The following is a 23,416-nucleotide window of genomic DNA, read 5'->3' on the forward strand; positions in this document are numbered from 1 at the left end:
TGACATAACTCATCAAATCCCCGAGGTATGGCCAAAATAAAAAAGTTACACAAAATTTCTCAATTTTAATTATTTTTGGGTAATTTTTTTCTTTTGCCCATAACTTTAAGATTTGTAGATGTATATTCACAAAGTTAAATGTTTACAGAAGCAAAACCCTCCAGGCTTTAGTAAAGTGTCCAATATGTTAATCTTTGGTCACAAACTTATTTCAAAATTTTACAAAAACTGGATTATGTATCTTGAGGTAGCTCAAAGTTTGTATATGCTATATTGCTTGTTGTGGCCATGTATTTAATGATAGAGACAATATTCTGAAAAATATTAATTTCTGTTTTAAAAGCAGGATCTTGTAATGCCTCGTACAAAATTTTAATGGCATAGCTCATCAAATCTCTGAGATATAGCAAAAATAAGAGAGTTACGTAAAATTTCTCAATTTTAATTATTTTTGGGCAATCTTTTTAGTTTGCCCATAACTTTGTGAATAGATGACGTATATTCCCAATGTTATACAATTTTGGGAACTGACGTTCCCAGTTTTTAGAAAATATTACAACATATTTATATTTCCTCACAAACATTTGTCGAAAATTTGAAAAATTTCGATTCTGTATTTTGGTGCAGCTGTTGTTTGTAAAGAGGGTAATATTCATTATGCCCATATTTTGAATAGAGCGATGTTTTTCGGAGAAGTGTGAATTTCTATTTTAAGAAGAAGGTCTAGTGATTCCTGAAGCAAACAAGTATTATTGTAACTCACAAAATCACCAAGTTATGGGAAAAATAAAAGAGTTACACAAAAATTCCAATTTATTGGCAATTTTTGAGTAATCGTTTTCCTGGTCCCATAACTTTTGACGTAATTGATAGGTATTGATGAAATTATATATCTTGAAAGCTTGAGATCTCAGGTATTAAGGATGACTCACTATGTCTATATCGAGTCACAAACTTTTGTTGAAAATTAAGAAAAATATATATTATTTATATTGAGATAGCTCAAATTTTACACATTAGCTATTGTTCACTGTCTCTGTATCTTTATTAAGTGGATTGAAATTCCACAAAATCTGATCTGATATTTTAAGAAGAATGTCTTCCGCTCCCTTTTGCAAAATTTCATAGACATAACTCATCACATGCCCGAGATATGGTAAAAAGAAGAGAGTTACGCAAAAATTTCAATTTTTTAATAATTTTGGGTAAGTATTTTCCTGGGTCCATAACTTTTTAACTAGTTAATGGATTTGCATGAAGTGGTAAGTTTTAGAAACTTAAGACCTCATACTTAAAGAACGGTATAATAAGTTTATATCGGGTCCCAAAAGTTTGTCGAAAATTTAAGGAAAATATATTATGTATCTTGAGGTGACGCAAGGTTTGCATATTAGTCATTGCTCACTGTCTCTGTATCTTTGAAAAGTTGAATAAAATTCGAAATCTCTATCTTGGCATTTTAAGAAGAAATGCATGTGCTTCCCTTTGCAAAATTTCATGGACATACCTAATCACATTACCGAGATATGGTGAAAAGAGAAGAGTTACGAAAAATTTCCCATTTTTCAATAATTTTGTGTAATTGCTTTCCTGGGTCCATAACTTCTTAAATAATTGACGTATACTGATGAAATAAGAAGTTTTTGAGAGAAAGGGTCCCAGTGATTTTAAAAGCGCTACAATACACAGATAATTGGTCCCAAGCCCGTACCGAAAAAAAGAGATATTGATTATGTGTCTTCACGGTGGTGTGAGATTTTTATGTTAGACATTGTTTACTGAATTTATATCTTTACTAGAAGCCAAAATTTTAGAGGTTAAAAGAATTTGTATTTTAAGATAAGAGACTTGTGTTTCATTCGGGAAAAATTTTGTTGGTATAGCTTAGCAAATTTTCGAGATATGGGAAAAATAGTAGCGTTACGCAAAATTTTTAATTTTTTGTAATTTTTGGGTAATCGTTTTCCGAAGGTCGTAACTTTTAACTATATGAATGAATATTTATGATATAGTATTTTTTGAAAGGCCATTATCGATTTGTTTTAGAAAATGCACCAAAATTATATATTTGTTAACAAAAATTTGTCGAAAATTCCTAAATTTTGTTGACTTTTTTTAAGACACCTCAAGGTTTTCATATTGGGTATTTTTTACGGTATCCATATTTTCAGTATGTGGGAAGATTTTCGCTTAAATGTGAATTTCTATTTTTAGAGAGATCTCTTGTAAGTAATCCTGGTAAATTTTTTTAATATAGCTCATCAAATACCTGAGATATGGCAAAAATAAGGGAGTTACCCAAATTTGGCCATTTTTGGGTAATCGTTTTCCTTAGATCACAGGCACAGTCTTTATATCTTTATTAAAAGCCAAGATTTTTGAGAATATAAGAATTTGTGTTTTAAGATAGGAGACTTGTGTTTCTTTAAAAAAAATCTTATTGGTATAGCTTATCAAATTACCGGGTTATGGGGAAAAATAATAGTGTTACGCAAAATTTTGATTTTTTTGTAATTTTTGGGTAATTTTTTTCCGGAGGCCATAACTTTTGAATAAATTCATGAATATTTATGAATCAATATTTTTTGGAAAGCCATTATCGAATAGTTTTAGAAAATGCACCAAAATTATAATTTTTTTTACAAACATTTCTCGAAAATTCCTACATTTCGTTGGAGCATTTTATGATGCCTCAAGGTTTTCATATTGGATATTTTTTTCTTATAACCATATTTTAAATGTGAATTTCTATTTTTAGAGAGGTGTCTTGTAAGTAATCCTGGTAAATTTCTCTAATATAACTCATTAAATACCTGAGATATGGTAAAAATAAGGTAGTTACTCAAATTTGGTATTTTTTGGTTACTTTTGGGTAATCGTTTTCCTTAGATCACTGGCACTGTCTTTATATCTTTATTAAAAACCAACCTTTTTGAGGCTATAAGAATTTGTATTTTAAGATAGGAGACCTGCGAATCTTCTGGAAAAATTCTTATTGGTTTAGCTTATCAAATTTTCGAGTTATGGGGAAAATAATTTTTTGTAATTTTTGGGTAATCGTTTTCCGAAGGCCATAACTTTTAACCAAATTAATGAATATTTTTGAAACGGTATTTTTTGGAAAGCCAGTACCGATGGGCTTTAAAAAAGTTCCATTAATATATATTTGTTGACAAAAATTTGACGAAAATTCCAGAATTTCGTTGAAGTATTTTAAGATGGATAAATGTTTTCATATTGGGTATTTTGTGCTGTATCCATATTTTCAGTATGTGGGAAGATTTTCGCTTAAATGGGATTTTCTATTTTAAGAGAGGTGTCTTGTAAGTAATCCTGGTAAATTTCTTTAATATAGCTCATCAAATACCTGAGATATGGCAAGAATAAGGGAGTTACTCAAAATCCTGTAATGTTTCGCCATTTTTGGGTAATCGTTTTCCTTAGGCCACAACTTTTGAACAGATGAACGGATTTCATTGAAACCTATAAGAGTTTGTGTTTTTAGATAGGAGACTTGTAGATCATTCGGGGACAATTTTGTTGGTATAGCTTATCAAATATTCGCGTTATGGGAAAAATAGTAGAGTTACGCAAAATTTTTAATTTTTTGTAATTTTTGGGTAATCGTTTTCTGGAGGCCATAACTTTTGACAAAATTAATAAATATTTAAGAAGCAGTATTTTTTGGAAAGCAATTACCGATAGGCTTTGAAAAATTACCACTACTTTATATTTGTTGACAAACATTTGTCGAAAATTCCAAAATTTCGTTGAAGTATTTTAAGATGCCTCAAGGTTTTCATATTGGGTATTTTTTACGGTATCCATATTTTTAATTAATTCGGAGATTTTCGCTAAAATGCGAATTTTTGTTTTTAGAGAAGCGTCTTCTAAGTCGTCGTGCCAAATTTCGTAAACATAGCTCATTAAACACCTGAGATATGGTAAAAATAAGAGAGTTACTTAAATTCTGCCATTTTTCGCCATTTTTGGGTAATCGCTTTCCTTAGACCATAACTTTTGAACACATAAACGGATTTCATTGAAGTTAAATGTTTTTGAATGCTATGTTTCCCTGTCTTCATAATTATGCTAAATATACGGGCAATTACTTTCAAGAAATTGTCGAAAATTACAAAAATTTAAAAATCACATATCCAGGGTATCACAGGTATGGAAATCATTTGTGAACGTTTTTGCCAGCAGTTTAGCTTGGGGTACATTTTTTTAATCCTTTTAAACTATTTTCAATTGAGGAATGTCCCTTGCTTTTAATTTTTGCAAAAATAGGGAATTGTAGCTCATTAAATTTCTGAGATATAGGGGGAAATTTTGATTTACCCAAAAAGTATATCACAAGTTCGTAAATCGTCTGTGAACATTTTTGCCTACATTTTAACTTGGGGTACCTTATTTTAATCCTTTAAAACTATTTTTAATTGAGGAACGTCCCTTGCTTTTGTTTTCTGCAAAAATAATGGATAGTAGCTCCTTAAATTTCTGAGATATAGGGGACAATTTTGATTTACCCAAAAAGTATATCACAAATACGTAAATCACTTGTGAACTTTTTGGCCCCGCAGTTTAGTATGAAGTCCCATTTTTGAAACATTTTAAATTTTTTTAGATTGAAAAATATTCTTTGCTTTAATTTTTTTCCAAAAATGGAAAATTGTAGCTCTTTAAGTACCTGGGATATAGGGGAAAATTTTGAATTACCCAAAAAGTATATCACAAAAACGTAAATCAGTTATGAACATTTTTGCCCCACATTTTAGTATGGGGTGCCTTTTCTTAATCCTTTTAGCCTTTTTTTTAAATGAAGAATATCCTTTGCTTTAATTTTTTCCAAAAATGGGAAATTGTAGCTCTTCAAATACCCGAGATACAGGAAAAATGTTGGAGTATCCAAAAATTTTTAATTTTTTCAATTTTTTTTTTACTTTTTCATTCCCCTTTTTTTCTGGATTTTTGGTCGCTTTTTAGGCAGACTTTTGTGTTTCGGCCAAATGGCAACCCCCGAACGCTAGTTTATTCATAAATCTAAGTATTGGCCCATACTAATGTGTGGACTACACACACATAAGAAAATTCATTCATAAATCCTTAAGGGGGTTGGGTGCAAGGTCTTCAAGAAGACAGAAGAAAAACAAACATCCTTCACAGTTCTTAGAGGCACAAGCACAAGGTCCTGTTCGGATTTATGTGGAAATATGTGTTTACTTAAAAAAAAAATACAAATATCTATTTTTTATTCATGGAAATTATTAAAAAATTTCAATACGTACGAATTTTAAACGGCGCATGCTTTGTAAAATCCGCAATTTTGATGGTTTCGTAATTTTGAGAAATTTTGTTAATTTTTTCGGGTTTTGTTTGTTGATGGAAAAAATTAAAAACCTTAAAGGAAACACACACACAACAACAAATACGCCTGTAACTGTTGCAAGTTAGTTTTTTTTTTATTGCACTTTTGGCGCCTGAATATATGCTATAGATGTGTTTGCTTTAATTGCCAAATGACACGCCTGTATGCTATGCAATACTCCGGGGAAATATTTTTGTTGTCGTTTATTTTTTGTTGTATTTTCTCTTTACAAAATACACAAAATGAAACACAATCACTTGTTAACCAGCCAGCCAACACCACCAGCTTCACGTTTACACACAGTCGAAGTAGTCGTAAAGTGAAAGCAAATTTAAAGCATACTTTTAGGTAACACTTTATGTGTTATTATTCTGCCGTTATTTCTTTTATTAGAAACTGTATTTTTTTAATTTTTATTTTTGGAATTTTGTTTAAATTTCTCTTTCTTTAATTTATTTTTGGAGGCCCGTTAAATTCCTTTGCCCTCTTTTGGTTTTTTTTTTTCTTCTCTATTTTATTTTTTTTGAGGCTTTGTTTCTTTCTCCGTATTTTGCTTTTCAACGTTAATGCTACGCGTTTCGTTGAACAACTGATTCATAAAATCCTTAGTCAAAAGTCATTTGAGTCCTGTATGCTCCTGAACAGCATTTGCTTCTGCTGCTGCTTCTTCCTCTTGTCGTGTGTCTGTTACTCCCACAACTGTCATTGACACATCGCTCGTAGTTTTCTGTCAAAAAAAAGTTTTTTTGTTGTTCTTGTAGATACTTCATTTGCTCACAATATTTACTCCGGACCGCTACTCTTCCATAGAAAAGTGTGGCTCTTAGTTTCTTTGTTGTGCGTGGGATGTTGTTGTTGTTGCTATTTGTTTTCATTAACTGTCAAATTTGCATTGGCATTCTCTTTGTCCTAGTTATGCGCGCGCATTTTTTTCGCTTTTCGTCTACTGCTGATGGCCCATTTATCCTTTGGATGTAGTCCACAAGGAAAAGAGCCACAAGTCATTTGGTATTTTTTTTTTGCCCTGTCAAAGTAACTTTTCAAGAGAAGATCTGCTAAGTTTGTCATGGTACTTGTAACATCGGAATATATTTTTAATCCGAACTTTGAGGACCCACAGTGACAAAAGCTTAAGACAATACACTTTTGTTTGGCTAGAAATCTATGGCGAAAAATCTACAAATTTTGAAATGCCCTTTAGCAGTGTCACCTAAGTTTTGAAGCTATACATTGCTTATTGTCCCCATATCTTCAATAGAATCAAACATTTTTTCACAAATATGAATTTTGGTTTTACGAAGAGGTCTTTGCGATTCCTCACGGAAAATTTTATTGACATAGCTCAACAATAGCCCGAGATATAGCAAAAATAAGAGAGTTACGCAAATTTCCCCATTTTTCGAGATTTTTGGGTAATTGTTTTCTTAAGCCCATAACTTCTTAACTAAATGACGGATATTTGCAAAACAATAGTTTTTCGAAAGCTATCATCCACAGGCTTACAAACTTTATATAACATGTTTATATCTGCTCGCAACTATGCTTCGAAATTTTCAAAAAAATCTAGTACGTATTTAGAAGTAGTTAAAAGTTTGTACATCAGATATTGATTAGGGGAGCTAAGTTTTTAATAAAACGGAACATAGTCGGCGAAATATAAATACTGGGTTTAAGCAGGAGGTATTTAGATTCTCATTATAAAATTGCATAGATGCAGCTCATTTAGTGTACGAGTTATGGGAAAAATAAAAGAGTTACCAAAAATATCCCCATTTTTCGAGATTTTTGGGTAATTGTTTTCTGGAGCCCATAACTTTTGAACTAATTGACGGATATTTGCGAAACAATATATTTTTTGGAAGCTATCATCCTCAGGCCTACAAACATTATACAACATGTTTATATCTGCTCTCAACTATGCTTCGAAAATTTCAAAAAATTCTAGTATGCATTTTGGGTTAGTTCAAAGTTTGCATATTAGATATTGAATACGGGAGCTAAGTTTTTAATAAAACGGAACATAGTTGGCGAAATATAAATACTGGTTTTAAGCAGGAGGTATTTAGATTTCCGTTATAAAATTGTATAGACGCAACGCATTAAGTTTCCGAGTTATGGGAAAAATAAAAGAGTTACCGGAATTTTCTCATTTTAAGTGGTTTTTGGGTAATTGTTTTCTTAGGCCCATAACATTTGAACTAATAGACAAATTTATATAAGGCAATATTTTTTCGAAAGCTATTCCCAAAGGCTTTCAAGCAGGGTAAAACATATTTACATTTGGTTACCACTGTTTGCCAGAAATTTCAAAATATTCGATCATGTATTTTGTGGCAGCTCAAAGTCTGCACATTAGATATTGATTATTGTCTCTATATCTCCAATGATAGGAAGGTGATCGGAAAGGCATGTATTTTTACTTAAAGTAGGAAGCACTAGGATTCCTCTTGCTAAATTATGTTTACGTATCTCACAAACTGTCCGAGGTATGGCTAAAATAATAAAGTTACTCAAAAATTTTCATTTTGAGGGATTTTAGGGTAATTGTTTTCTTTAGCCCATAACTTTTGAACTAATCGAGGAATATTTATGAAACAATATTTTTTCGAAAGCTATTCATAAGAGCTTTTAAGCAATGTTTAACATATCTACCTTTGATCATCTTTATCTGTCGAAAATTTCACAAAATTCGATTATGTATTTTGAGGTGGCCCAACGTTTGCACATTAGATATTTATTACGGTCTCCATATTTTTGGTTAAAGAAAATATATTTGGCATATATTATATTTTTTTTATTTACAGCAGGAGGTATTTGGATTCCGCCCTCAAAATTTGAGTTACCTACCTCACCAAGTATTCGAGTTATGGGAAAAATAAGGGAGTGACCCAAAATTTTCAATATTTCTAATTTTTGGGTAATCTTCTTCCTATGCCCTTATCATTGAGACAGGTGGGTGTATGTTCACAAAATAAAATGTTTTTTAAGTGCTGAGGTCCCCTGGCGTTAGAAAAGCTTCCGATTTAGTAATATTTGGCCACAAACCACTACCGAAATTTTACAAAAATTGGAGGTTGGTTGGTTAATCTTTTAATTTTGCCCATAACTTGGAGATTAGATGACTTATATTTACAAAGTGAACTGTTTTTGAAAGCTCGGGTCTTCAACCTTTAGAAAATATAAAAACAAGCTCATGGTCCCAAAGCTTTCAAAAAAGTACAATATGTTAATATTTGATCACAACTATTTGTTGAAAATCTCCAAAAATTCGATTATGTAATATTAGGTTTCTAAAAGTTTTTTATTCGACATTGTTTTCTGTCTCTGTATCTTCAGTGAAATCGACATTTTCGACAAAATAGGATTTTTATTTTAAGCAGGGGGCATTGAGATTCCATTGGCAATTTTGTGGACGTAGCTCAGCAAGTGCCCGAGTTACGGCCAAAATAAGAGTGATACGCAAAATGTTCCATTTTTGATCATTTTTGGGTAATCGTTTTCCTTAACCCATAACTTTAGAAATAATTGACGAATTTTTATGACGAAATATTTTTTCGAAAGCTATTGCTCAGACGCCTTCTAGCAGTGTACAATATATTTATATTGGGTAAAAAAAATATTTGTTGAAAATTTCAAAAAAATCGATAAAGTGTTCTGAGAATGCCCAAAGTTTGTATGTAATAAATTGTTTACTGTCCCTATTACTTTAGTGGAATGAAAAGTATTTGGCAAAATAAAAATATTTATTTTAAGCGAAAGGTCTTAGGACTCATCTCGAAAAATTATGTTGATGTAACTCACTAAGTTCTCAAGTTATGGCCAAAATAAGAGAGATACGCAAAATTTTCCATTTTTATACATTTTTGGGTAATCGTTTTCCTTCGCCCGTAACATTGCAACTAATTGACGAGTTGTTATGAGGCAATATTTTTTTCGAAAGCTATTACTCAGACGCTTTCAAAAATTGTAAAATACATTCATATTTGGTCGCAGCTATTTGTCGAAAATGTCAAAAAAAATCGATTTTATATTTTGAGACAGCCCTAAGTTTGAATGTTAGAAATTGTTTTCTGTCTATGTTACATTAATGAAATAAAAAGTATTTAGCAAACCTGAATTTTTATTTAAATCAGAAGGTCTTAGGACTCCTCTCGCAGAATTACATTGATGGAGCTCATCAACTGCCCGAGCTGTGGGAAAAATGAGACATTTACGCAAAATTGTAAATTTTTCAGATTTTTGAGTAATTGTTTTCTTGAACCTTGTTACTTTAACGAAATGAAAAGTATTTGGCAAATACGAATTTTTATTTTAACCGGGAGGTCTTAGGACCCATCTCGTAAAATCATATTGATGTAGCTCATAAATTTCCCTAGCTATGGGAAAAATAAGACAGGTACGCAAAATTGTCAATTTTTCCGGATTTTTAAGTAATTGTTTTCCTAAGCTCATAACTTTTGTTTTAAGAGCTGATAATTGATTCAGTAAAATATTGCTGGAAGCCATGGTACTCCGAGCTTTAAAAAATGTACAATGTATTTATATTCGGTAACAAATATTGGTCAAAAAATGGTTTATAAAATCACAATTGAGATTTGTTTTTATATTTTATATTTATTCTTTTTATGGGTATTTTTTTTTCAAAATTTTTTAACTTTTCCCTTGCGAAAGGGCATCTGTGATTCTACTCTGCCGCCCCAAGCATCCCATTTTTCTTTCTTTCTTTTTCCCCAATTTGTCCTCCTTTCCTAACCTATTTTCGGTTTTGTTGGTCTATACCATTTCTTGGCTATTATTTCTCAATACCACACAATTCTCTCTCTTTTTTTCCATCTCTCTCTCTTTCATATATATGTCACTCTCTATAGCTCTCTTTTAGTCTTAATTTTCCTCTCTCTCTTGCTCGATTGAAATGTATGTCAGTAATGCCATGTACTGTTGGTGTCGTGGCCATAAGGAACAATGTCATAGAAGAGAATGATGAAAAAAAGACTACAATGGCAATAACAAATTTGGAACAACCGAAAGTCAGTTACTCAAGTTCAAATGTCAGGAAATCTAGTTTTATTGAAATGGTGAAAAATAGTTTTAATATCTTGCTTTTGTTCGATTGGAATTAATTTGAAGGGGTAGGGGCTAATAAAAAAGGACACTTGGAAGGAAGTTATTGAGAATTTTCGTTTTGGAAAAATATTCCACTAGGTTTTCCTTTTTGTTTTGTTTGTGTTTAGGAAAATGGAAAAATATATGAACGACAGGGTGTTGCACAGAGACAGAGAATTACAGGGTGTTGTGTATATTTTCAAAAAACTTTTATTTGTTTTTTTTTTAAGGATTTTCGAGTACTCTTTTGAAAAAATTTCTATGGCTTAGCTATTGTCTTGATTTCCTGGCAGATATTTTCCGCGGCTACCGCATACTATGGAATTTAAAGACTTATTTTTCAAAGGACTCTCAACTAACGTGGAATTTAATTTTTTAAATATTTTTCAAAGGACTATTGGCTAAAGTAGATTGTTTGACTATTTTTACAGAACTCTCTGTTGAAATGGATTAAAAAAAATTCAGGGAAATTTTATTAACATGGATTTTTTTAAAAATATTTTTTTATGTACTTATCACTTATACTTATTATTTAAGAACTGGAATTTTTAAATTTTTTATTCAGAAAACTCTTAATTAGGTTGGATTTTTTGAAAATATTTTTCAAGACCATTCAAATTACTTTTTTAAGATATTTTTCTGTAGCTTAGCTATTGTATTGAATTTTTGAGATATATTTTCCAAGGCCACCACACAATATTTTTGTAAAGACTTTTTATTGAAAAGGATTTTCAAAAAAATGAGGATTTGTAACTTTTTTAAGACTCTATATTGATGTCGATTTTTTTTTCTTGAATTTTGTAAAACTAATTTTCCAGGACTTCTTATTTAGGGGGGTTTTTTCAAAACTCTCTTTAGGAGTTCTATACCAATGTGGATGTTTAGACATTTTAAAAATTTTTGCTTTTTTTGGTGCTTTTTTTGGTGCTTTTTCAAAACTCTCTTTAGAGACTCTATATTAATGTGGATTTTTTGAAAATATTTTTTTCGAGAACAATTAATTTAGGAATTTTTAAAAAAATTTATTCAAGGACTATAAATCAATGTGGATTTTATTTTTAAAAATATTTATTAAGGACAATTATTAAGGACTTCTTATTAAGTCGTATTTTTTTCAAAACTCTTTAGGGCGTCTTTATTGAGGTGGATTTTTTGAAAATATTTTTTTAGGGACATTTAATTTTTGAGGATTTTTTACAAAAAAATTCAATGTGGATTAAAAAAAAAGAAAAAATTTCAAGGACAATAATTAAGGACTTCTTATTTAGGTGACTTTTTCAATGAAAATATTTTTTTTCGAGAACAATTAATTTACGAGATTTTTTAAAAAACTGTATTCAAGGACTATAAATCAATATTTATCAAAATATTTTTCAAGGATTTTTTATAAATGTTTATCAAAGACACTGAATCATACTGGATTTTTTAAAAAATATTTTTTCAAGGACAATTAACTAACGTGGAGTTTTAGACATATTTTCGGAGACTATTAAACAATGTAGATTTTTCCAAACAGAAAAAAAAATTTTCAAGGACTAAAGAAAATACTTTTCAAGGACTATAAATCAACTTGGATTTTTTTTTTCATAAAAATATTTTTAAGGACTGAAAATCCACTTGAACTTTTAAACGTATTTTCGCAGACTATAAAACAGTGTAAATTTTCAAAAAAAAAAACCTGTTCAAGCACTAAAATACTTTTCAAGGACTAAAAAATACTTTTCAAGGACAAAGAATCTGCGAGGATATTTTATAAAAAATATTTTTCAAGGACTGGATATTTGATCAAAAATATTTTTCAAGGACAAAAGAAATGCTTTTAAATTAATATTTTTTCAATTTCTCAAGGACTAAGGAAATACTTAACAAGGACTATAAATAAATGTGTATATTTTATAAAAAATATCTTTTAAGGACTAAAGAAATTCTCTTCAAGGACTCAACATGAACGTGGATATTTTATATTTTTTTATTCAAGTACTAAAGAAATACTTTTCAAGGACTAAATATCAACATGGATATTTTATAAAATATATTTTTCAAGGACTAAAGAAATAATTTTGAAGGACTAACAATCAACGTGGATATTTTATAAAAAATAATTTTCAAGGATCTTAAATCTTAAAAATGTTTTTCCAAAAACATACAACTATCGTAGATTTTTTACATATATGTTTCTAAGGACCCCCTATCAACGTGCACTTTTTTAGATTTTTTTCCAGGGCGCTCTATTATTTTTCAAGGATTAAATAAATACTTTTATAGGACTAACGAATTACTTATCAGGGACTAAAAATCGTGTCTATTCGTGTATATTTTATAAAAAAAATATCTTTCAAGGACTAAAAAAATACTCTTCAAGGTCTAAAAATGAACGTGGATATTTTATAAAAAATATGTTTCAAGGAATAAAAAATACTTTTTAAGGACTAAAATGTAACATAAATTTAAAAAGATATTTTTCAAGGACTAAAAATGAACGTGGATATTTTATAAAAAATATTATTTAAGGACTATAAATCAACATGGATTTTTTTGAATCATCAAATCAATATTAGCAATCATAAAGGATATTTTAAAAATATTTTTCCTAAAACATACAATTATCGTAGATTTTTTACAAATATGATTCTAAGGACACTCTATCAACGGGGATTTTTTTTAAATATTTTTCCAGGGCCCTTTACTAACATGGATTATTTTTCCAGGACCAACGAAATACTTTTCAAGGGCTAAAGAATTACTTATCAAAGACTAAAAATCAACGTGGATATTTTATTAAAATATTTTTAAAGGACTGCAGAAATACATATAAAGGACCAAAAATCAACGTGGATATTCTATAAAAAAATATATTTTTTTTTCAAGGACTAATGAAATACATATCAAGGACTAAAAATCGACGTGGATATTCTATAAAAAAATATATATTTTTCAAGGACTAATGAAATTTTAATCCAGGACTAAAAATGAAATTGGATATTTTATAAAAAAATATTTTTTAAGGACTAAAGAAATACTTCTCAAGGACTAAAAATCAACGAGGATATTTTATAAAAAAAAATATTTTTCGAGGACTGAACAAATACTTTTCAAGGACTAACACTCAACGTAAAAAATATTTTTAAAGGACTATGAATCAGCTTGAATTTTTTTTTTAAATATCAAATCAACTGAAGCAATTAGAAAGGACAATATTTAATTTTTTTTTAAGAAAACATAGAACTATCGCAGATTTTTCACAAATACGTTTCTAAGGATCCCCTATATCAATGGGTTTTTTTTTATTTTTCAAGGACTAAAATTCAAAGCGGATATTTTATAAAAAAAATATTTTTGAAAGGAATACTTATCAAGGACTAAAATTTAACGTGGATATTTTATAGAAAAATAATTTTCAAGGACTATAAATAATTTTTTTTTTTGAATCAACGTTAACAATCATAAAAGATATTTTAAAATTTTTTTTTCCAAAAACATACAATTATCGTAGATTTTTCACAAATATATCTCAAAGGACCCCCTATCAGCGTGGATTTTTTTTAAATTTTTTTCAATGACTAAAATTCAACGTGAATATTTAAAAAAAAATTATTTTTCATAGACTAAAGATATATTTTTCAAGGACTAAAAACCAAGGCGGATATTTTATAAAAAATATTTTTCAAGGATTTCTTAAGTCCTGGAATAATATTTTTTTTTAAAAAAACCCACCTTGTTTTTTTTTGTCTATGAGAAATATTTCTTTCTTTACTTTTTTGAAGGACTAGGAAAGGAAGGAAATCAATATGGATTTGTTATCTTAATTTTAAGGACAATGTAGATCTTTCAAAAGAAAAAAAAATGGTTCAAGGACTAAAAATCAACGTGAATTGTTTTGAATTACCAAATCAACGTTAGCAATCATAAAGGATATTTTTGAAATATTTTTTTTTTTTTTCAAAAAAAAAAATATATATATTTTAGGTTTTTTTTTTTAAATATTTTCCAGAGCCATCTACCAACCTGGATTCAAAACAAAAAGTCTAAAGTCGCTCTGTCAAAGGAGAGATTTTTTTTTTCAAATATTTTCTTAATGAATTTTTAGCATTTTTCAATTTTTTATTTTTTTTTTTCAAAATATAATTTGTAAGAACTATCGATGGGCATAGATTTTATATTTTTTCCTTTTTCTACTAGTTTTTTTTTTAAATATTTTTTTCTAAGTAAATTTTATAAATATTTTTTTAAGACTAGCAGTCATTATAGATTTTTAAAAAATGTTTTTTTACAGGGCCCTCTACTAACCTGGATTTGAAACAAAAAAATCGAAAGTCTCTCTGTCAAAGGAGATATTTTTTTAAATATTTTCTTAAAGACTTTTTGTCGACATGAAATTTTTCAAAATATTTTTTCTAAGGACTATCGATCGATTAATTTAGATTTTTTAAACATTTTTTCCAAAGGACTTCTTTCAAAAATGGATTTTTTAAAAAATATTTTTCCAGTGACCCCTAATCAACTTAATTTTTTAAACCCCCTTTTTCTAAGGATCGGCTTTGAATTTTTGAAAAACATTTCTTTTTTCCAAATATTCCCGCTACAACAACCCAACATCATGGCCTTAAATTTATTTTTGTTATTCTTGTTGTTGTTAGCATTTGTTGAACTTTTACAATTGCTTTACCAACTAACTTTGCCGTCCAGGACACTTGACATTCATTTACCAACAGCATACACTCTAAAGGACACTTGACCAAGTTTTTTTTCTCCTTCTCATTTTTTTTCTGTAACGAATTGGGTTGCTGTTATCCAACTACTTCTCGGTGTTGTTGTTGCCTTTTGTATATTTATGTTAATAATTATTGTTATTTTTGTTGTTGTTAAGTTTGTCAAGTTATTAAAAGCCATTTAGAAATGAATTTGAAAAATATTAGCTGTGAGACTGACACCTGTTGCTGCTGGTGCTGCAATTTGGGGGGCAACAGGTGTCGAAAGGATTAATTAGTTGGCATTTAGTTGCCGGGGGTGGAAAAGAGGGATTTTTTTGTGGTCTTTAAGGACTTTGGTGTAAGGATATTTTTGGGGGATAATTAAAAGAAGTTTTGGAAGGATATTATTTTTTTTGTTATTTCTAGGTGTCTTCAAGGAATAAATTTGAAAAAAAATTAAGAGTTTTTTTTTAATATTTTTAAAATTTTTGGACATATTTAGAGGGTTAATATGAACCACAATTAATTGAGTGAAAGGATATTTTGAATAGTAATTAAGAGAATATTTCAATGGATGTTTTTTTGTGAGCAGCCTTCGAGGAATAAATAGACACGTTTTTAGTTTGTATAACAGTTTCAGGATTTTGGATTTCGATTCTTTGAAAATAATTTTTTTTTTCAAAAAAAAAAAAAAAAAAAAAAGAGAAATCCTTATTTGAGATTTTCCAAAAGATTTTGAAATTTTTTTTGGCAAAACCTATAAGGTTTTGGTTTGAAAAATTCATAAAAAATATATATTTTTTTCAATTTATTTTACAATGCATGTTAGTTTTACAATAATTTGTTACTTTTGGCGATTGTATAACAGTTTCAGAAACTGTTATACTCATTCAAAAACTTTCTTTGAATGGCTTAAAACAAGTTTCTACGTTAGTTGTACATGAATTATAAGTTTTTTACACTGTATAACAGTTTTGCTAACTGTTATACTCAATGGAAAACTGTTATATAGTGCGCAGATAATGTTTCGTTGTTGGTTATGGAAGAATGTGCTGATTTTGAGGCATGTATAACAGTTTTGTAACCAGATATAACATATAACAGTTATAAACTGTTATACTGTTGCAAAAAAATTAAATTTAAATATATTCAACAGTTGTTAATTGCTCAAATCAAGTTTTATGCTAGTTGTCCATGAATTTCTATGTTTTTTACGCTGTATAACAGTTTTGCTAACTGTTATACTCAATGGAAAACTGTTATATAGCGCAGCGAAAATGTTCGTTTGTTGGTTATTCAAAAATATGCTAATTTTATGGCCTGCATATGAGTTTTGTTAACTGTTATAAACTGTTATACTGTTATAAAGAAATATTTTTGTAAAATTATAGCAGGGCATAAGTATTAAATTGCCCAAAACCAGTTTTCATGTTTGTGGTACATTAATTTTTACTTTTTAAGAGTGTATAACAGTTATGCAAACTGTTATACTCAGTTGAAAACTGCTATAGAATGATTCGAATACACTGATTGATAGATTATACAAGAATAAGCTAATTTTATGGCCTGTATATGAGTTTTGTAAACAGTTATAAACTGTTATACTGTTATAATTAAATATTTTTGTGAAATTAAAACAGGACATAAGTATTAAATCGCTTTGAAACAAGTTTTCACGTTTATTGTACAATATTTTGTAGACGTTTTACTATGTATAACAGTTATGCAAACTGTTATACTCAATTGAGAACTGCTATATAATGCTTCGAATATTTTAGATTGTTGGTTGTACAAGAATATGATGATTTTATGGCCTGTATATGAGTTTTGTTAAGTGTTATAAACTGTTATACTGTTATAAAGAAATATTTTTGTAAAATTAAAACAGGGCATTCATATTAAATTGCTTTGAAACAAGTTCCTATGTTAGTTGTAGATGAATTTCTAGGTTTTTTACACTGTATAACAGTTATGCAAACTGTTATACTCAATTGAAAACTGCTATATAATGCTTCGAATACATTAGTTTGTTGGTTGTACCAGAATATGCTGATTTTATGGCCTGTATATGAGTTTTGTTAACTGTTATAAACTGTTATACTGTTATAAAGAAATATTTTTTTAAAATTAAAACAGGGCACACTTATTAAATTGCTTAACGCAAGTTTTTATGTTTGTTATACAAAAAATTCTAGTTGTTTTACACTGTATAACAGTTATGCAAACTGTTATACTCAATGGAAAACTGTTATATAGTGCAGCGAAAAATGTTGGTTTGTTGGTTATACAAGAATATGCTAATTTTATAGTCTATATATGAGTTTTCTTAACTGTTATAAACTGTTATACTGTTATATTTAAATATTTTTGTAAAATTAAAACAGGTCATACGTATTAAATTGCTTTGAAACTAGTTTTTTTGTTTGTTGTACAATATTTTGTAGTCATTTTACACTGTATAACAGTTATGCAAACTGTTATACTCAGTTGAAAACTGCTCTATAATGCTTCGAATATGTTAGTTTGTGGGTTGTAAAAGAATATGATGATTTTTTCACCTGTATAACAGTTTTGTAAACTGTTATAAACTGTTATACTGTCCTAAAAAATTTAAAAAAAATTGTAGAAAATGTTTAAAAATATTTTTAGGATTCTTAAGAGTTTTCTAGGTCATTGGAAAATATCAACCAAAATAGGTTCGGACCTAAGTGGTAGGGTATTACCTGATCTGTTCTAAAAATTAAAAAAAAATTGTAGAAAAAAATTTTAAAAATATTTTTAGGATTTTTAAGAGTTTTCCGGGCCATTGAAAAAAATCGACCAAACTTGGTTCGGACCTAAGTGGTAGGGTATCACATGATCCGTCCCTTACGACAATAGCCTTTGCTGACTTGTTTCCAATAATTACCTCCTCCCCCCACATTCTCCCCTGATCAACATAAGCCCCTCCCCACCCCTCTCTTCTTATTTTTCTAGGAACTTACCTGTCTGAGTGCTGGAATCGAAAAATGTGCTGGTGGTCTCCACGGTCATGGTGCCAATGGTGCCATCAATGATTTGGGCACTGGAGTCTCTACGGCCGCGATAGCTGTAAAAGAAACCAAATACCCCTCCATTTAGTTCCAAAAGTTACAGATTCCCTCCCCTCCACCCCCTTAACTTACCGACAAACATCATCACTCTGCGATGACTGGCGACGAAAATTCCGACACCTGATCATCTCCTCCGTTGTGGACTGCCGCCTAAAACCACGAGATATAAGGATCTCTTCCGTTGTCGATTGACGTCTAATGGCAGGTCTGGCTGAGGAATTTTCCGTAACAGGCAGCGGTGGTGCCCGCCCACAGGGACTGGCATCTCTCGAGGAACATATACTTGTCGAATCGGGTGAACGTGAGCTACGTGCCGCCGAGGAGCTTTGCCTCCGCAATGCATGACGGCGATGGGGACTTCCCTCACGTTCATGACTGCGATCGGGCGAGAGATGGGTTCTTGAATCTCTGCGGCCACGTGAAGCACTGTCGGGGCTTAGGGAATCGCGCCGTGAGCTACGCCGCTGGCCCTCCTCTGGCGGATCAGGGCTTAGGGCCGGCTGGGATCCCCTGCGGCTACCACCCGGCAGACAACTCTCATCAAAGGCCGTGGCTTGTCTCTGCAGACGCTGCAAACGTGGTGCCCTCTCAGGGCTAATGCCAGCCTTGGAATCTCTGCGATTAACACGGCCACACTGGGTCGTCGAGTCCCTTCGGCCCTTTGGCGCTGTGGGACTTGTGGCCGGTGGTGTTACCGAACTTGTGATGATCGTGGGCGGTGGCAGGGCCTGGCAACTGGAGTCGACCTGATTGTGGGAAGAAGTAGAAAAATATTGTATTGAATCGGAACCTGCCGAACTTGTGGAGGGTCGTTGCTCATAACGGAAATTGGGGAATTCGGGTGCGGCCAGTGAGTCCCGCTTGACCGGACTGACACCGATGCGCGGTGGAGGAGGTGGTGTTGTTGATGGTGTGTAAATGCGACCAATGGAACTATCACGACGGCTGGAGTTGTTACTCTCGCCCGAATCTCGACGAGAGCTCTTCTCAAAGGGGAAGGCAAAAGAGGGGGGGAAATACACAAAACAAAGGGAAAATCGGAGAGAGAGAGAGCGAAATATTTACAAAAGAGAGTAACAATTGGTTATTTACAAAATTGAGGGGAGAACGGCTGGCATCTGGCTCATCTGACTTACCCCCTTGGAACTTTCCACCACAACGGACACCGAGACAGGGGCTGGTTCGTCGACGGTACTCTCACGGCGATTCCAGTGTTTAACAAACTCTGTAGTGTTCGAATCACGGCGTGGTCGGGCACTCCTCAGACCCGATTCGGCACTGGATTCACGTCGCTTCCTTGGGGCCACATAATTAGAGCCTCCCACATTTGTTGAGGCATCTGTGGTGGTGGTGCGCCAGGGTAAACTTCGGGCCAAATCGGCCAAGGTTTCACGACGATTCAGGGGGGCCTTGGTGCTGCGCTGGGGCTGGGTGCTTTGATGTTTGACGCCACCGCTCCATTCGCGTAGCAAATCTGTCAGCTGGGCCAGGGAACTGCGGCGACGACGTTGGAGACCTAGGAGGGGGGAGGGGAAGAGAGAGAGGGGAAGAGATTAGTCTGAATAAAAATTGAAAATAAATCTGAAGAATTTTTCTTACCCGGTGGCGGTGAGGTACTAGGAGGCGTATTGATTTGTGCTGCTGAATCCCGCCGGCCACCCAATCTTTGCCGTATCGTCGATTCTTCCAGCTGCAGGAAAAAAATTTCAATAATTTTTTTTTTCAAAAATTTCAATATTTTTTTAAAAAAAAATTCAATGATTTTTTTATTCAAAAATTTCAATAATTTTTTATTCAAAAATTTCAATGTTTTTTTTTTATTCAAAAATTTCAATGATTTTTTTTTTCAAAAATTTCAATGATTTTTTTTTTCGAAAATTTCAATGATTTTTTTTTCTCAAAAATTTCAATGAATTTTTTTCAAAAATTTCAATGATTTTTTTTTCAAAAATTTAAATGATTTTTTTTTTTCAAAAATTTCAATAATTTGTTTTTTAAAAATTTCAATGATTTTTTTCGAAAATTTCAATGATTTTTTTTTTTCAAAAATTTCAATGATTTTTTTTTTCAAAAAATTTTCAAATTTCCAAAAAAAAATAAATAAATAAATAATTTTTCCTTACCTGCTCTCTGACAAGATCATCCCAGCCATTGCCCCCGGACCACACCAGGCCCACCTGATGGGACATTATGGGCAAATTGCACACAAAGCATATTGCCGTCATCGTCCTACAAAAAAGAAGGTCACCCCAAAAGGACATGCAAATATTGATTTTAGAAAAAATATTTAATTTTTGAAAAAAAAAATCTAAAATTATTTTGTGAAAATTTTGAAAACGAATTGAAATATTTACAGTGAGGTGTGGATATGAAATGTGTGGTGGTAGGGGAAAAATGAGAGTAAAGAAAAAAGGGAGAGAAGAGATTTTTTTAAGAGAAGATTTTTCAAAAATATTTTTAAAATATTTTTTAAAAAATATTTTTTTAAAAATATTTTTAAAAAATCTCCAATCGATGTGGACCTTTTTTTAAATATTTTTAAGGCTATCAATAAGTTTCGAAATTGAATGAATTTTGAGTTAGAAAAGCTTAAGTAAAATTTTGAGGACATGGAAAAAGGCTTTAGTAAAATCTCAAGGACATGAGCTTTAAAGGATAAGGAAAAAAATGTTGATAGGAAATGTTAGTGGAAAAATGTTAATCGAAAAATATTATGGAAAAGAATGTAATGTTAAATGATTATGTTAATGTTAATGTTATTTTAAATGTTAAATCTGTTAACATGCATTTGTGTGCTTTTGTGGACTGAATATAAAGCTTTGTATTTACATTATGTTTAGCAGTGTTGGTGAAAGCTTTCATATTAAATAGATGACATGCTATTTACAGAGTTTGGGACAGAGGTGTGTAAAAAGGACATGGGTTTGTTTTTTTTTAACTGGCGTAATGTTCAAATTTCAAAGGTAGATGTCGTTAAGAGTCACTGAATTGAATGGAAATTTCAAATATTGAAAAAAAATTAAAATTAATTTCAATTTTTATTTAAAAAAATAAATTTTGAAATTAAATGGTTTAAAATTTTCGGGTTTTGGCAAAAATTACATCAAAATTAGGAATTATTATAGGATTTATCAAGAAAATCCATATTCGTCCAAAATTGATTGTTGTTGTTGATTTTGAATTTTTAGCTTTAATTTTAAAAATAACCATAAGATTCGAAAATTCAAAAATATAAATCAAAATAGGAAATATAAAATTTATCAAAAAAATTATATACGGCCAAAATTGTATCTTTTTTATTTATTTATTTATTTATATTTTTTTTTTTTTTGGTAAAAAATCAGAAATATAATCAAAATATATCAAAAAATTCATATTCGTCCAAAATTTTATTTTTTGGTCGGAAATTCCCAAAAAAATCAAAAATGTTTTGATTTGGAATTTTTAGGTTTAATTTTAAAAATAACTATAAGATTCAAAAATTCCAAAATATAAATCAAAATAGGAAATATAAAATGTATCAAAAAATTCATATACGACCAAAATTTTATTTTATTTATTTATTTTTTTTTTTTTGGTACAAAATCCCAAAAAAAAAAATCAGAAATATTATCAATATATATCAAAAAATTCATATTCGTCCAAAATGTTATTTTTTTGGTCGGAAAATCTCAAAAATTGTCCAAAAAGTTTTGATTTTAATTGTTAAGCTTTAATTTTAAAAATAACCATAAGATTCGAAAATTCCAAAATATAAATCAAAATTAGGAAATATAAAATTTATCAAAGACCAAAATTTTATTTATTTTTTTTTTTTTGGTACAAAATCCCAAAAAAAAATCAGAAATATTATCAAACTTTAATTTTTTGGTCGGGAAAATGCCAAAAAAACTCCAAAACGTTTTGATTTTGATTGTTAAGTTTTGATTTTAAAAATAACTATTATATTCGAAAATTCCAAAAATAATTCAAATTTCAAATAAATTTCATTTCAAAAAATTTATATTCGACCAAAATTTTATTTTTTTGGTCGGAGAATCCCAAAAAATTTCAAAGAGGTTTTGATTGTAATTTTTTTTAATTTATAAATAAGGAAATCACTTAAAATTGGTCAAACTTCAATTTTAAAGATCTTTGTCATTTATTTTTTGGCTGAAATTTTTTTTATCTGATATCAAAGGAAAACAATGGATATATCAAAAAATTCATATTCGACCAAAATTTTATTTTTTTTATTTTTGGTCGGAAAATTTTATTTTTTTTTGGTCGGAAAACCCCAAAAAATTTCAAAGAGGTTTTGATTTTGAATTTTTAGCTTTAATTTTAAAAATAACCATAAAATTCGAAGATTCCAAAAATAATTCAAAAATCAAAAAATTCATATTCGACCAAAATTTTATATTTTTGGTCGGAAAATTCCAAAAAAATTCAAAGAGGTTTTGATTTTAATTTTTTTATTTAATTACAAAAAAAAAACTAAAATAAATCAAGAAATCACTTAAAAATTGGTCAAACTTCAATTTTAAAGACCGTTGTCCATTTTTTGGTCGAAATTTTTCATTTGATCTGAAATCAAAGGAAAACAATGGATTGGTGTAGGGTATAAACGTAAGAAAAATTAAAATAAGTTAGGTAATCATCTAAAATCTGGCCATGTTGCAATTTTAAAGATTTTGGTTGGAATTATTTTTTTTGGTCGGAATTGACTTTTTTTTGGTTTAAATTAAAAGAAAAAACATAACTGATACAAGACATAAAGGAAAGAAAATTCTTAAAGTCAGGTAATCACTTAAAAATTTATAAAGTTGTAATTTTAAAAATTTTGGTCGTAATTTTTTTTGGTCGAAATATATTTTTTTTTTGGTTTAAAATATAAAAGAAATGATTAGTGCCGGATATAAACAAAGGAGAAATAAAAATGAGTCAGGTAATCATTAAAAAATTTGGTTAAGTTGCAAATTTAGATATTTTGGTCGAAATCATTTTTTGGTCGTTATTCTTTTTTTGTCTAAAATTAAGAACAGATACTATTGGTGCAGGATATAAACGAAAGAAAAATTAAAATAAATCAGACTATCACTTCAAAATTGTTAAAGCTGCAATTTTAACGATTTTGGTCGTAATTATTTTTTTAAAAAAATACTTAAAAATTGGTCATGTTG

The 23,416-nt window shown here is 29.9% G+C and overlaps 1 protein-coding gene across 1 annotated transcript in view; it reads right to left on the minus strand.

Annotated features, from left to right (window-relative positions):
- LOC101895818 (uncharacterized) overlaps nucleotides 1–23,416 on the minus strand; it is a 191,547-nt gene that overhangs the window by 163,702 nt on the left and 4,429 nt on the right. Inside the window, exons 2-6 of the mRNA XM_059122510.1 lie at nucleotides 20,378–20,483; nucleotides 19,854–19,944; nucleotides 19,391–19,770; nucleotides 18,327–19,237; nucleotides 18,147–18,250 (exon numbers count right to left, since the gene is read on the minus strand). Of these exons, the coding sequence (XP_058978493.1) occupies nucleotides 18,147–18,250; nucleotides 18,327–19,237; nucleotides 19,391–19,770; nucleotides 19,854–19,944; nucleotides 20,378–20,483 (1,592 nt within the window). The remainder of the gene's footprint in view (nucleotides 1–18,146; nucleotides 18,251–18,326; nucleotides 19,238–19,390; nucleotides 19,771–19,853; nucleotides 19,945–20,377; nucleotides 20,484–23,416) is intronic.

This window comes from Musca domestica, unplaced genomic scaffold, assembly GCF_030504385.1.
Source record: "Musca domestica strain aabys unplaced genomic scaffold, Musca_domestica.polishedcontigs.V.1.1 20, whole genome shotgun sequence".
NCBI classification, from domain to species: domain Eukaryota; kingdom Metazoa; phylum Arthropoda; class Insecta; order Diptera; family Muscidae; genus Musca; species Musca domestica.